Source organism: Rousettus aegyptiacus, unplaced genomic scaffold, assembly GCF_014176215.1.
Source record: "Rousettus aegyptiacus isolate mRouAeg1 unplaced genomic scaffold, mRouAeg1.p scaffold_m13_p_4, whole genome shotgun sequence".
NCBI classification, from domain to species: domain Eukaryota; kingdom Metazoa; phylum Chordata; class Mammalia; order Chiroptera; family Pteropodidae; genus Rousettus; species Rousettus aegyptiacus.
Genome location: NW_023416307.1, coordinates 121,867,802 through 121,881,931, shown reverse-complemented (window position 1 = coordinate 121,881,931; position 14,130 = coordinate 121,867,802). Strand labels below are relative to the sequence as shown.

Below are 14,130 nucleotides of genomic sequence, written 5' to 3'. Positions count from 1 at the left end.
GCTCATCACTGTCTTGGCATAACACCTTGATTAAGTCACCTAAAAAAAAATCAGCAAGATGCATGGGTTGACTAAGATCAGTACCTCACAGGATCAATTTAGAGAAAGGAAAGTGAGGCAAAATAGTCTTGCTTTTATCAACTTTCTTAGGTTTTCATATATATCATTTGAATAATGCTGTTTTACCAAAAAAAATGGTTTGAGTCTACGGCCATGCCACCCTGAACCTGCCCAATCTCGTCTGATCTCGGAAGCTAAGCCTTGTTAGTACCTGGATGGGAAACCACCTAGAGGAATACCAGGTGCTGTAGGCATTAAAAAAAAAATGGTTTGACAATATTATCTCAATTCCTTATCATGTGTTTACAACAGGAAATGAAATAATAGGTAAATTTTTAGCAAATTCTTTGAAGAAAAAAAAAATTTTTTTTTTTACCTTACATCCTTCACAAGCATGAACTCCATAGTGGAACCCAGAAGCTTTATCTCCACAGACACGGCATTCGATTGCCATGAGGGAGTTGGAAGGCTCCTCGTGAGGCTTATTGTACAGCTGAGTCTTTTCAGAATAATAAGGTGGGGATGCAGGCTCCACTTTGATTGCATCTGTGTATAGAAAAATGTGAGCAGATGATTATCGCATAAAAAACAATGCTAAAAAGGCAATAGGGCAAGTCACTATAGTACAGCTTAACACCATATTTTTATTAAGTGTAGAAGCACTATGGAACATGAAAAGACATAGGAAAAAAGTAAACTTTGTAATCACAGGCAAGTTACAACACCTCTGAGCCTCACCTGTAGAAATAAAATGGGAAAGGGAATTAAGCCTGTGGTTCTATGACACTGCAACACCCTGTCATACTAAAGCTCTAACAGACAACATATAGTATTTGAACAATTAAGGTTATTTTGCTACATAATGGGCTATATTTGGCATTTCCACGATATTAAATTGTATGTTTTTATTTGAATGTTGCATTCTAGAAATATTTGTTTTGTTCTTTTTTGTGTGTTCCTTAGAGTCCACATATAAGTGAAATCATATGGTATTTGTCTTTCTCTGAAATACTTCACTTGGTATAATATCCTCTAGGTCCATCCATGTCATTGCAAATGGTTTTCATTTTTTTTTTTTTATGGCTGAGAAATATTCCATTGTGTGTGTGTATGTGTGTACCTAATCATCTTACATTGCTTCCATATCTTGGCTATTGTAAATAGCACTGCTGTGAACACAGGTGTGCACATATCTTTTCGAATTAGTGTTTTGGATTTCTTTGAATAAATACCCAGAAGAGCAATTGCTGGGTAATAAGTAGTTCTAGTTTCAATTTTTTAAGGAAACTCCAAACTGTTTTCCATAGTGGCTGTACCAATTTGCAATCTCATCAATAGTGTACAAGGGTTCCCATTTCTCCACATCTTTGCTAATAATTGTATTTTGATTTATTGATGATAGCCATTCTGACAAGTGTGAGGTGGTATCTCACTGAGATTTTAATTTGCATTTCTCTGACGAGTAGTCTTTTCATATGTCTATTGGCCATCAGTATGTTCTCTTTGAAGAAAAATCTATTCAGGTTTTACATTTTAGAAGTATTTTTAAATTACTCTTGCAAAAGAAACACAGAAGGAACATTGCCATGAAAAGGTAATGGTAAGCTCAGACTGAAGATAAATAAAAAATAAGAGAGCAGGTTACCATCAGTGTTGAGTCAGAAAAGGTGGTTTGTAAAATGATGTTTGATACTGAGGAAAGCACAACCTTTCTGCTGGTTAGGATCAGGTCTATTGAATTCCCATATTAGGCTCTAACTGAAAACCACACACATAAATAACCAAGTATATCATTTATCTTTTTAAAAAAACCCTAGAAATGCAGGAGATTCCTACTTATTGTCAAGTAATGGCTGCCAATTACACAGTGGTGACTTTGGAAAACTGGTATTATTAGCACACAAAGAGCTAAAAATCAAGGAAATAGCATCAGAGAAACTTATTTTATCTTGAAAAGTAGTTTTAGTTTTTCTTGAGTCTGATGTTTTGATGTGAATTGAATTAATGGCATGACGATTTATTAATAGACTACAATGTCAAAATTTAAATTTCTGCTGAAAATTTGGTTTCATGTAAGCTTCTCATATGGCAGAATTTGAAAAAATGGATCAATATTTAGTAATCTGGTGGATAACTTATTAAGGTAGCAAATTTTTACTTACTAACTTATAGGTGACCAAAAGAATTCAAAGTCTGGGTGATGGACTCTTAGCCTGAGGTAAACCTGGCAATGTAATCATGCTAGAAAATGTTCCTAAGAAAAAGCAAGAAAAGAAAGAAGAGAAAAAGGAAGGAAGGAGGGGAAAAAGGAAAGAATGATCTGGGGAATTTACACACGGACTTCCTTTTCGGTATATTGTAAATACCTAATATTTTATGGATAACTGGATGAATAAATGAATGGTAAAAGCCTTCTTTAGAATTTTCATCTTTGGAGAACTTATTCCAGTGTTATTGAGATCAGTCTTAGTAGTAGGAAAATTGAAAATAAACATCATACTTTGGTACTCTTGGAGCTTCAGGTCATACTTATAATCAGCAACCATTGGGTCAGCTCTTGCAAATGGAATGTCTTCATAGTGTGGGGTAGAAATGCTGGAGAAATCAACGGTGGTGAAGGGCTTGATGTCAAAGGCGTGGGAGTGGTCGTCCATTACAGAAAGATCCACGGAGCTGATTCCGAAGTTGGTAGGCCAAAATGGCATCTCTGTGTCAACCATGGTAATTTCTGGAATGGAAAAAAAGAACAGCTATGGAGTTGGTCCTAGAGACAGAACAATCTTTAAAGATATACAGAAAGGGAACTGAAAGAGTGTTTGGTAAAGTGATCTCATCTAGTTTATCACAGTAAGAGAAGAGAACATAAGCACCTTCCTAGTGCTGTCCAGGTTGTTCTACTAAAGGAGGGGAAGACACCCCTCACCTGGATCACAGTAGAGAACCATATGATAGCATCGACGTGTACAGTGTACCCAGATAAATGTTCTGTGAACAACCCTGCTCTCACTATCTTCCACATAAAATCATTAATTAAATTTGTTACTGATTTTCAAAAAGTAAAGAGTTCTGGGAAAATTTTCTTAAATTTGGAGAGCCTAAATATTTTTCTCTTAGGATGAAAATTTTGCTTCTCCATTTGTGTTTGTAATGCTTTTGTGTGGCAGAAAAACTGGTATATTAAATTTAGGTAATAATTTATTCTTTAACTACATTATAAAATAATCTTGTTCTTAAAAGTAATACCAAGATGAGTCTTTTAAAAAGGGGATGATCCATTCTGTGCTATGAAAACTTACTCAAATATTTGTTTTCTGTATATATAGCCTTCCTTAATGAGGAGAAAGTGTTCCCTACAGAATGAAGAGGTTCGAGATATGTGAAAACATATTTGATTATCAATGAAAAAATATTAAAATGGGAATCTAGTCCAGCATTAATTTTAAACCACCCCCAAACTAAAACCAAAACAAAACAAAACAAAAATGGAAACAAGAGAACGTATAAAAGACAAAAGTAAAAACACTGATATGTATTCTGAGGCCACAGAGTAACTCATTTCATGAAATGCCTGCTTAAGATGATATATGCTACATGCATTTTTCTAAATATGATTTGTGGCCATGGTCAGTAAAATAAAACCCTGAGAGAGTTTGGTTCTAAGTATTTAATGTGGACTTAGAGTGACCAGAGTATGTAGACTTTAAATCTTTATGCAATAGGAACCCATATGACTTGGTTTACCTGAAACCAGCGGTGCCAAAAAAGCAGTCACAAAGTATTTTAAATGTTGTTAACTCTTTGGTCAAAAACACAAGCAGAAAGCTGTGGGAATTTGAGACTGTTGACATTGTTGACAAATAAATGAACTGCTCATAAACTCTAGGGCTCCTGAAATCAAAGGCTTATCTGTCTTGTTTGGAGTCATATCCCCATCACCTAACAAAAGGCTTGGCTCATGGTAGGTGCTCATTAAATATTTATTTCTTAAATACTAAATGAATTAATAAGGTTGGTGTGAAATTTTAGCAAAAGAGGCAGGGAAGGGGGAAGCAAACTGATATTTATTGAGTACCTCCACATACCAGACACATTCTAACTTTTAATCCATGTAACCCAAGATATTATCCCCACTTTAGAGATAAGCAAGCTAGGACTACAGAAGTAAAGGAACTTGCCCGGTGTCCAACAGCTAGTAAATAGAGAATTCAAACTTGAGACTGACCCAGAAATGCTGTTCTGTATATATTCTCCTTATCCTCTCATTGAAGAAAATGGTTTATGGAGGAAGGGCTGCTCTCCTAGAGGTATCTGGGAACGAGTCTCTCACATTTTCCCAGCAAGCAGAGAGCTAAGGAATTTACTCTCAAAGGCTGATTCTTGCATGAGGTTAAAGATTCCAGTTGTGGTCTTCATAAGAAAAACAAAGTGCCTTGAAAACACAAATAAGGAGACTAGTCCTGTGAATGTGCTCCAGTGGTTCCAAGAGGACTCATTAGGCACTGTTTGGGTTCACATGTCTGAATATCTACATAAGCAAGTACCCAAACAACCTTAAGTTATCTATGTTACAGTGTAAACACTACACACCAAAAAGAGGAATGTGTATTGGTAATAGCTTAAAGGTCATACTGGGTCTCAATGACAACCAGAAGAAAGTGTGCTGTTAATGACAGGGTCATCCATCAAACTGAACCTTTTGTCTCAAAATTCATCTAAATCTATATAACCCAGGTCACTCCATTTACTTTGCCCATCTCCTCAGGATGCTTATTTCACATTTTTCTAACCATTTTTCTTAGTATAAATTACTTTTATTTTAAAATATAGCTATTTTATCTTGATTGTAATATCTATAAAAGTGAGTTTATCAACTATTTCTCATTATGTCTACTGCAAACAAAATAAAGGTTGACTAAGTTGAGTTAAAGTTAGTGTATGAGCCTCTGTATGGAGACAGGGAAAGAAAATAAGGATGCAAAAATATGTGTTGCAAGAAAAATTGGTTGTTCATCATTTAACTGGTTTAATATTTTTTTTGTTTTACTTTTAACATATGACTTCAATGACTCCCTGTCAACCAAAGCTATGCTTCTTAATAGAGAAATCATACCCTTACAGGTCATCTATTTTACTGAAAAATTATGGGTAAAATTTTCATGTTAAAATAAACATTTATGTGTAAATGAATAGAATTAAAAATTCATGTGATTTAAAAGATATAATACGAAACTGCTAAAAAATTATACTTGTATATTTCATGGCTAAAGGAATGTGGTTTTTAAAAATAATAGACTTCATTTTTTGGGGTGTTTTTAGGTTTACATAAAAGTTGAGCAGAAAGTAGAGTACCCACATACTCTTTCCTCTTTCTCCCTTTCCCTACCCCTGAAATACACAATTTCCCCTACTATTAATTTGGATTTTCCCTATTATTAACACTTGCATTAGTGTGGTATGATTGTTACAAATTGATAAACCAATGTTGATATGTAATTATTAACTAAAATCTATAGTTTATATTAGGGTTTAGGCTTAGGGTTGTACATTCTATGGGTTTTGAAACATGCATAATGTCACGTATGCCTCATCACAGTATCAGACAGAACAGTTTTACCAACCTTAACACTCTCTGTGCTCCACCTATTTACCGCCCCTGCACAAGAATGCTATGTTTTGGCTGTCCTCTTCTATTAACGGCATATTGGTGGACAAGAAGGAGAAACTCCAACCTATATAATAAATTAACATGTCTTGCTTTGCCATTAGAGGCCCTTCTTGACATGGCCCTGACTTACGTTTTCACTACTGATCTTTCCCATTAGTGATCCCAGACCTCACTCCCATTCTTAGCATAGCCTGTAGTTAGGCATATCATACTCTGTCCAGGTTAAACACAGTCTGCATTTTATCTTTGTTGATAAAATGGCTGTTTATCTTTGTTCATGCTGAGGCTGCTTTACCTTCTTTCCGTCCCTCATCTGTACACGTCACAATCCCATCTCTCTTTCCACAGTAGGGGAAAATCCGACAGTAGTCCAAATGCTACTTTCTCCATAAAACCTTCTATGAATTTTCAAACTTAAAATACTCTCCATTCTCTGTGTTCCCACAGCATTTTGCACCCCTCTTTTAACTTTGATATAATTATTTGGATAAATATCTCTGCCTATTAAAATTCAACTTCTGGAGCAAAAGGACAGTGACTCATTATTCTGTTTTCCCTTTAATCCTTATCCACAATTGTTTACTAAATGCTTGCCAACTGAATAACCATATTTTATAAAGAAGAGTAGAATGAGTATTCATTTTTCTGTGAAAATGGAAAAAATAAAGACATTCTCAACAGTTTAGTTTTGCTAAGACTTAAGCTCTCCAGAAAAGATGGTAATCTCCAATATTATAAATAAAATACAATTTAAGCTATAACCCTTCCCCTCAACAATGTATACTCAGTTTTTCTCTTTTGATAATTGCAGGAGGAAGATCATGGTTCTACAAAGTTTGTTTGTTTGTTTCCTACATAGAAAAGACAAAGTAAGAGAAAAACACCTTTCTCTTCATCTCTATGAAACATACTACTAAAATACACACTTTTCCTTCTCCCTTTCTCCCTGTCTTATTCTGGGACATCTTGACCTACACAATATTACGCCATGGATCACATTTATTGGGAGGCACAGTGGTTCCCCAGATATTTTATTTTATTTTCATTTAGGTATGGGTCCAGGGAGCCTGCTTCTAATTTTGTCTCTAGAAAACATAAGCTACTGTTTCTGCCAAGCTGTAAGATGAGTAGGTGTTTTTTGTTACTCTGTGCAATTACCCATGAAATAATAAATGAACGAAATATTAGCACGAACAAGAACAACGGCCCTTCTCAGGGATAAGTAACAGTGTCTTAACTTTTCGGCTGGGTGACAGGAGTGTGTTGCATCACAACGTATCTATCAATTTCACAACCTTTAGTGTGTTTCAAGCAGGCAAGCCTTTAAGCAGACATTGTGGGAGAGGACATCAATATGTGCCATTTATCTTAGACCTTCAAACTTAACTTTAAACTCTATTATAGTCAATAGGCAGACTTTGCACAATATTCCAAGGTACAATATATTTCATACAAAAATACAACCAATATCATGCAAAAATAAAGTAACTTCTATAATCTTATAGGCATAATTATTTGGGAGTATGGAAGCGGGCCAAAAAAGATGCTAAATTATAAGCACCAGAACTTATACAATTTACCTATGGGGTTTTATGTTGTCCCTTATGAAAACGAACAAACAAACAAACAAACCACTATCAGAATATCTGGGGAAATGCAGCATTTCCTTAATAATTACATTAGACAATATTCATAGAACCCTGAATCTTTGCTCAGTATCGTGCCAAATACAACACTTGGTTTGTCCCATTTAATCTTCATGAGCCCTATGCGGTAGGTAAATTTACAGATCTCACCAAAGAAGAGGAAACTGAGGCAAAGATATTGAAGTAAGAACATACAGTTACTAAGTAGTGGAGCTGGCTTATTAAACCAGGTGATCTAAAACTCCATAGCCTGCCCACTTAACTTTCTGAACTGAATACCTATGATGTGCCAGGGGGGCTGGGATATACTATGAAGAGTAATGCACAAATAAAAGCTTCATTAACGAAATGTGTTAATAAGCTGTGCAATATGAGTAGGTGTCAGGAAAAAACCTTTCATAGATTCTCTAAAACTCAGTAGTCTTGTTGGAAGTACCCTTACTGAGACAATGATTTTTTTTTCAATATCTTCTAATTTGTTTCAGTTTGATGTCATAGTACTCATAAACATGGTTCCAAATAATTTATCCAGCCCCTCCTTATTGATTCATGCAAATCATCTTGCAGTGTAAACTAACCTAAGAATTTTCTAATCCCTCTCCCATTATAATAGCTGGTGATCCGAGATAAAAATCATTCTGAAATATTAGAGTGGAAAAGGCCTTTTTGAGACAAATTCAAATTCCTCATTTGACAGATAAAGAAAATGAGGCAAGTGATTCGCCCATGAGCACAAAGTTAGTGAGAAGTTGACCGAATAAGAATCAGGTTTTCTGTCTCCTACGCTAGCATTCTCTGCACTGCATTATATTGTCAAAGCATCAGCATAGGGCCAGACAATATGTTCTCAATAAATATAATTATTAGTACTAGTAGTCATTTTTGTACATATTAGTAACCAGAGTACTAGAATCATGTAAAAGGTGGGCTAAAAGCCTTTAACACTACCACTAGGGGACAGGAAGAGGAAGGAACACCAGCAAAGTCCTATTGTTCAAGCAGGACTACGCCTAAAACAGATGTCCTGTTTTAAAGACCTCTGGAAAAGGAGAGTCCACAGCTTCTTTTGGTTACTTATTCCATTGCTTAATTGCTCTTTTGTAGCCAGGAAAGTCTACGTCTTATCTGGCATTTCCCCAACTGTGTTATACATATGTTAATAATGTTCCTTTTAAAATAAAAAGAAAAAAATTCTGGTGGGCAAATAAATTTAGGAAATGCTAGTAAGTAAGATTAAATAAGGATTTATTATGGGACTTCTTAGACTAATAATTCGTGAGAAAATATAAGAGAGGTGAGGGCACAGTATGCAATAATTGAGGAGTTTAACATTTGATGGAATAATGTTTGTAAAATAATCATCTAAGCTATGCGGTAATTTGTAATTTTTTTTTTCATTTCCTAAACATATAGTTATCCTCTGCATATTTGCCCTTTACGATATGTACTTTAAAGCGTTATTAAGTTGTCTCTCTGGTTTTCTTTAACTTTAGAGTCACTGAGGGCAGTGATTTATGTTGGCAAACGATAACAAAACCCGAGAGAAATGATTTCTTACTTAAACTACCCAGGAAGGAATCACTATAAAAGACTAATGCTCTTTTTATAAAGTCTATCCTAAAAGCTTCCAGACAGGGAAAAAAAAAAATCCCATATTAAGGAACAGGAATCAGAATGACATTGACTGATCGACAGCAACACCGGAAGCTAAAAATCAATAGAGCAACGTTGTAAAAATTCAAAGAAAACAATTATTTCCAACTTATAATTTTATACTCAGTCAAACCATCACTCAAGTATAAGAGTAGAATAAAGGCATTTTCAGAAATAGAAGGCCTCAAAAAAAAAGTCACCTCCCATGTGCTCTTTCCCAGAGTGATACATCAGAACAAAGAGAAAATATGGGCTCCGGGAAACAAAGGCTCTAAACACAGGAGAGAAGTGAAAGGAAGTTCCAGGATAATAGTTAACAGCAATCTCGAGAGAATGGAACAGGAGGATGAAGAAGGCCATGTGAGATTACCTGAGAAATTAGAATGCCTGATATATATATGACCACTTCGAGAGTTTGTATTATTCTGTCAGAGTTTGAGAATGAACTTTAACTCCATAAAAACCAGACAGGTATTCAAGATTGGAACTGTAGTAAAAAGAAAGAAAAAGAAAAGAAAGGATTGTAGTATATTGCCTAGCTCAACTGTAAGCAGCACTTTTAAAGTTATTACAATGTAAACTTGGACAATTGATTACTTAAAATTACGAATAACTATATTATGGAGACAGGGGAAGAGGAAGTGTATGCTTGGGAAAGGGTAGGCGGTGGTAAAGGGCTAAATTCTATCTTCTACAGTAGGAAGTCAGTGAGTAATAATACAATTTTTAAAATAGCAACATAAGCATGTATTTTAAAGATAGAGAGGTAAATACTAGTTAAAAATCATTGCCTCTATAGAGTGAGAACTGGGTGTGGGACTAAGGATTGCTGTTCTTCATTAAAAGCCTTATATTATCTGACTTTCGAAACTATGTACAAGCATGATTTTGATAAAAGCAAAAATTAAGATAAATATCTTTTAATGGTAATATTTTCCCCATGATTTCACCTAACAGAGAGAGTACATATATATATTCCTTGCATATTTCTCATTCCTTTTAAAAGAGATTATCATGCAATGACCTGGAAAAGTAGAGAGAATTTTAATGTAGTTTCAGTAAAATAAAGGAAAATCAAAAAACATTTTGAGACTTGACTAATAGATGACTGTCCTTTTGACTCGAGCATTTAAAAAATAAATCTATGAATTCATTTCCTTTTCTTCACTGGTATCATGGGTTTTGATTAGTAAAGGAGGAAAAAAACTCTGAATCCTATTAGTAGAATTACAATTTAATAATAGCTAACAGTTTTTAAGCACTTATTATATGACGGGCAGTGTACCTTAAAATCATTACATTATGTAATTTATAATTTATTAATGTATACATATAATTTATAAATGTATATATATGTAACATATAATTGACATATACAGTCCTATGGGTTATATACAATTATTATTACCACCCAACAAATTGAAAAAAATTGGACAGAAAGGGGTTAAGTATTTGCCCACTGTCACACAGGTAATATATATGAGCTGGGGTTTAAATTCTGTTGTGGTATCTCTGAATAGAGAACATCTTCTTTTGGACACCCTGAATTAAGAAAAGGATTAGAAATGGGTCATTTGGTGTGTCATTTGTTTCTTCAATATAAAAAAAATACATTTTCATTCTGTTGCCTACTAGACTATATTAAAAAACAAATGCAATGCTTCTGTGGTTTGATTCTCCATTGATACTCCCATTGATAGCGCTGGCAGCAGTTGAAGCATTCCAATATGTATCTGCACATGCACATTTCTTTATGATAAGCCAGAAGGTCTCACAGCAAATTTTCAACTCAGATCAACAAAGGGTATATCATCAACTTCAGAGATCACGTTCATTTTCTCTTGTATGGACCACAGGTTGGTTAGATAGCTTGTCTAATCCAGTCCTGAGGTATCAGGGACTGGAAAGATTACAGGATCATGCCCTCATCCATACTCATCATTGTTTCTGCTTCCTTAGCTGGAGATTCACGTTCTCTTTCTCCTTATGGTCAAACTAACTCAAGCTTTGTTCTTCTGCTAAAACTACCTTCACAAGTTTCTAATGGGAGACTTACTACTAATAATCTAATCAGGACGAAGTCCAAATCTGTTAAACAGTTAGTTACTCTGGTTTAGTCAAAATTTCTATTTTGCCTGCTAGCACATGAAGAGTGGTGCTTAGGTCAGAAAAAAGGAACTGGAATGTTTCCCCCTGGCTAGCTCCCTCTTCGCATTTTGAGTTTCACTTTGCAGTGATTGGTGATTGAAAATCGAACAGAAGAGACTGAGCGAAGAGAAAAAAAAATGAAAAGAATGCTCTAGAAATTTGTAACTAGTAAGAAAGGAGGGAGTCACCAAAGATCGCCAGAGAACTGTTTCTCTCTGGTCTGTCCACCTCTCAAACACTGTAAAGGACCTCCTACAACCAGGAAAAGACAGAGTGGGTGGGTGGTTTTAAATAATGCTTTACCACTGAAGCATCTCTAATAGCTTGAAATTATCACAGAAGGGAAAGGCACTATCTTACTCAGAGCTCTTTAGTCTGGCAAAATGATGTGATACACTATGCTTCTGTTTCTTCTTTTGTTTTCAATTTACTGTGCCAAGCACCCTTAATGAGAAGACAATGGTCTTCTAAACAAACACTGAGAACAAGTGTCAAAATAGATGTAGCCCGATTCCTAGTGATTATGGCTGATTAACAGATTTTAACTAGTTATACTATACACTATCTTAAAACATATTACAATGTGATGTTAAAATATCCAGAGTAAATGTTTTTCATATTTTAAATCTTCCTCCTGAGCTATTATAGCATTATCAAAAACATTCTATATGAAAGCATTTGACACAATTTGACACTCATTCATGATTTTTAAAAAACCTCTTAACTGGGAAGGAAAGGGAACTTCATTAATCTGGTAAATAATATCTATAAAAAAAACAAACAACCTAAAGTAGCCATTATATTTGATGGTAAAAATATTTAAAGCTTTCTTCTTGAGATCAGGAATGAGATAAGAGTACTAAATATCACTATCTCTATTCAACACTGTATGGGAAATTCTATCTAATGTAACAAGGAGTTGTGGGGAGCACACAAGGATTAGAGAAGAAAAAATAAAACTAACATTACTAACAGATGACTTAATTGTATAAAAAATTTTAAAAAATGTGTTAATAAGAGAATTTAGCAAAGTTGCTGGATATAAGGTCAATATTAAAAAACCAACTATATTTCTATAAGCTAGCAACAAATCAAAAGTGACATTTTATATGATTTGAAGAGATATCAGAGTATAAAATGATTTTTACAATAGCATCAAAACATCAAATACCTAGAGAAAAAATATAACAAAATATGTGTAAGATCTCTACACTGAAAATGCAAAAGCATTGTTGAAAAAATATGAAAGAATACCTAAATATACCATGTTCATGGATGGGAAGACTCAATAAAGTAATGCTGTCAATTATATCCACATTTATCTAATGATTCAGAAAAATTTTAATCAAAACCCTAGCATTTTTATGTGGAAATTGACACACTTAGTCCAAAATTTATATAAAAATTCAAAGGGCAAAGAATAGCCAAGGCAATCCTGAGGAGAAAGGCAATGCTAGAGGACTCTACTACCAGATATTAAACCCAATTATAAAGCTACAGTAATTAAGACAATATATTAATTGGTGAAAGAGAAAAAACAGACCAGTGCAACTAATGCAACAGAAGATCAAGTCCAGAATCAATCCCGCATGTATATGGTCACCTGGTTTATGATCAAAATGTCACTGTAGTGTAGTGGGGAAAGGATGATCTTGTCAATAAATAGAGTAGGTCAACTGGATATCCGTACGGAAAAAACTGAATCAACCTCTACCTTAGACCATACTCAAAAATCAACTCCATGTGGACTACAGATCTGAATGTGAAATATAAAACCAAAGAGCTTTTAGAACAAAAACTAGGAAAACACTTTATCAACCATGGAATAGGCAAAGATTTCTTCAACAGGATACAAAAAGCACAGATCATAAAAGAAAAATTGGATAAACTGGACTATATTAAGAACTGATTATTAAGTAAATGAAAAAACAACATATTGAGTGGGAAAAGATATCTGCAATATATGTATCTGACAAAGTATGCTTTAGAACTTGTACTCAGTATAAAACAGGCAAAAGACTTGAATGGGCCATTCGCAAAAAGGATAAAACAAATAGACAAGTATTCAAAAGATGTTTAACTTTTTAGTTATCAGAGAAAGAGAAATAAAAATTATTATATGATAATTTGACATATCGATATATAAGATGATACGGCCACATCCAATTGTTCGTATCTTGTGATTGGCTAGAAATATGGTTGTATCGATGGCAAAAAGATTTCTTTGTAAATGGCAAAGATTTCTATGTAATGTGGGGGCTAAATGAAATGTGACTAAATGGCTAAAATGAAGAAGATGGAAAATTCCAAGTATCAGTAAAGATGTGAAGCAGCTGGAACATTCAGACACTGTTGGTGGTAGCAGTAATTGGTACAGCCATGCTCAAAACTAGTATTATATCTTAAAGCTGAACAGATCCTATGGCCCAAGTACATGTGTAACAAAAATGTGTACGCTGGTTCACTGAAATATCTATAAAAAAAATGTTCTTAGTTGTAATTTTTGCAATTCTGGAAGCCATCTGAGTGCCCATCAAGTAGGATAGAAAAATTTATTGTGATATATTCGCACAATGAAATACTATGCAGTAATGACAGTGAAATGCAATTATACTTAATGTGATTAATCCAACAAACAAATGTTGAGCAAAAGAATCCAGACACAAAAGAATAAACAATGCATGATTCTAGTCATATAAAATTTAAAAGCAGGCAAACTAACCTATAGGTTAGAAATTATGATAGTCAGAGGGCTTCTGCAGTGCTGGTATTGTTCTGTTTCTTTATCTGAGTGCGAATTACACAAGCATGCTCATTTGCTAAAATGATTTGCATACTTTTTTTCTATGTATGCTACACTTCAATAAAAAGGCTAAATAGAGAGATGTTCCAAAAGTGTCCTAGGAGTGGGGTTTGGTAGAAGGAAACATGCAGACCAACTGGATAAGCCAAGAAAAA

General features: G+C 34.3%; 1 protein-coding gene across 4 annotated transcripts in view; it reads right to left on the bottom strand.

Moving 5' to 3' along the window:
* PPARG (peroxisome proliferator activated receptor gamma) overlaps window positions 1-14,130 on the bottom strand; it is a 119,824-nt gene that overhangs the window by 45,899 nt on the left and 59,795 nt on the right. For all 4 annotated transcript variants that reach the window (XM_016162703.2, XM_016162701.2, XM_016162702.2 and 1 more), the window contains 2 exons: window positions 2,561-2,788; window positions 437-606 (listed from right to left, as the gene is read on the bottom strand). In XM_016162703.2, coding sequence (XP_016018189.1) covers window positions 437-606; window positions 2,561-2,780 — 390 coding nt within the window. In that variant the 5' untranslated portion in view covers window positions 2,781-2,788. The remainder of the gene's footprint in view (window positions 1-436; window positions 607-2,560; window positions 2,789-14,130) is intronic.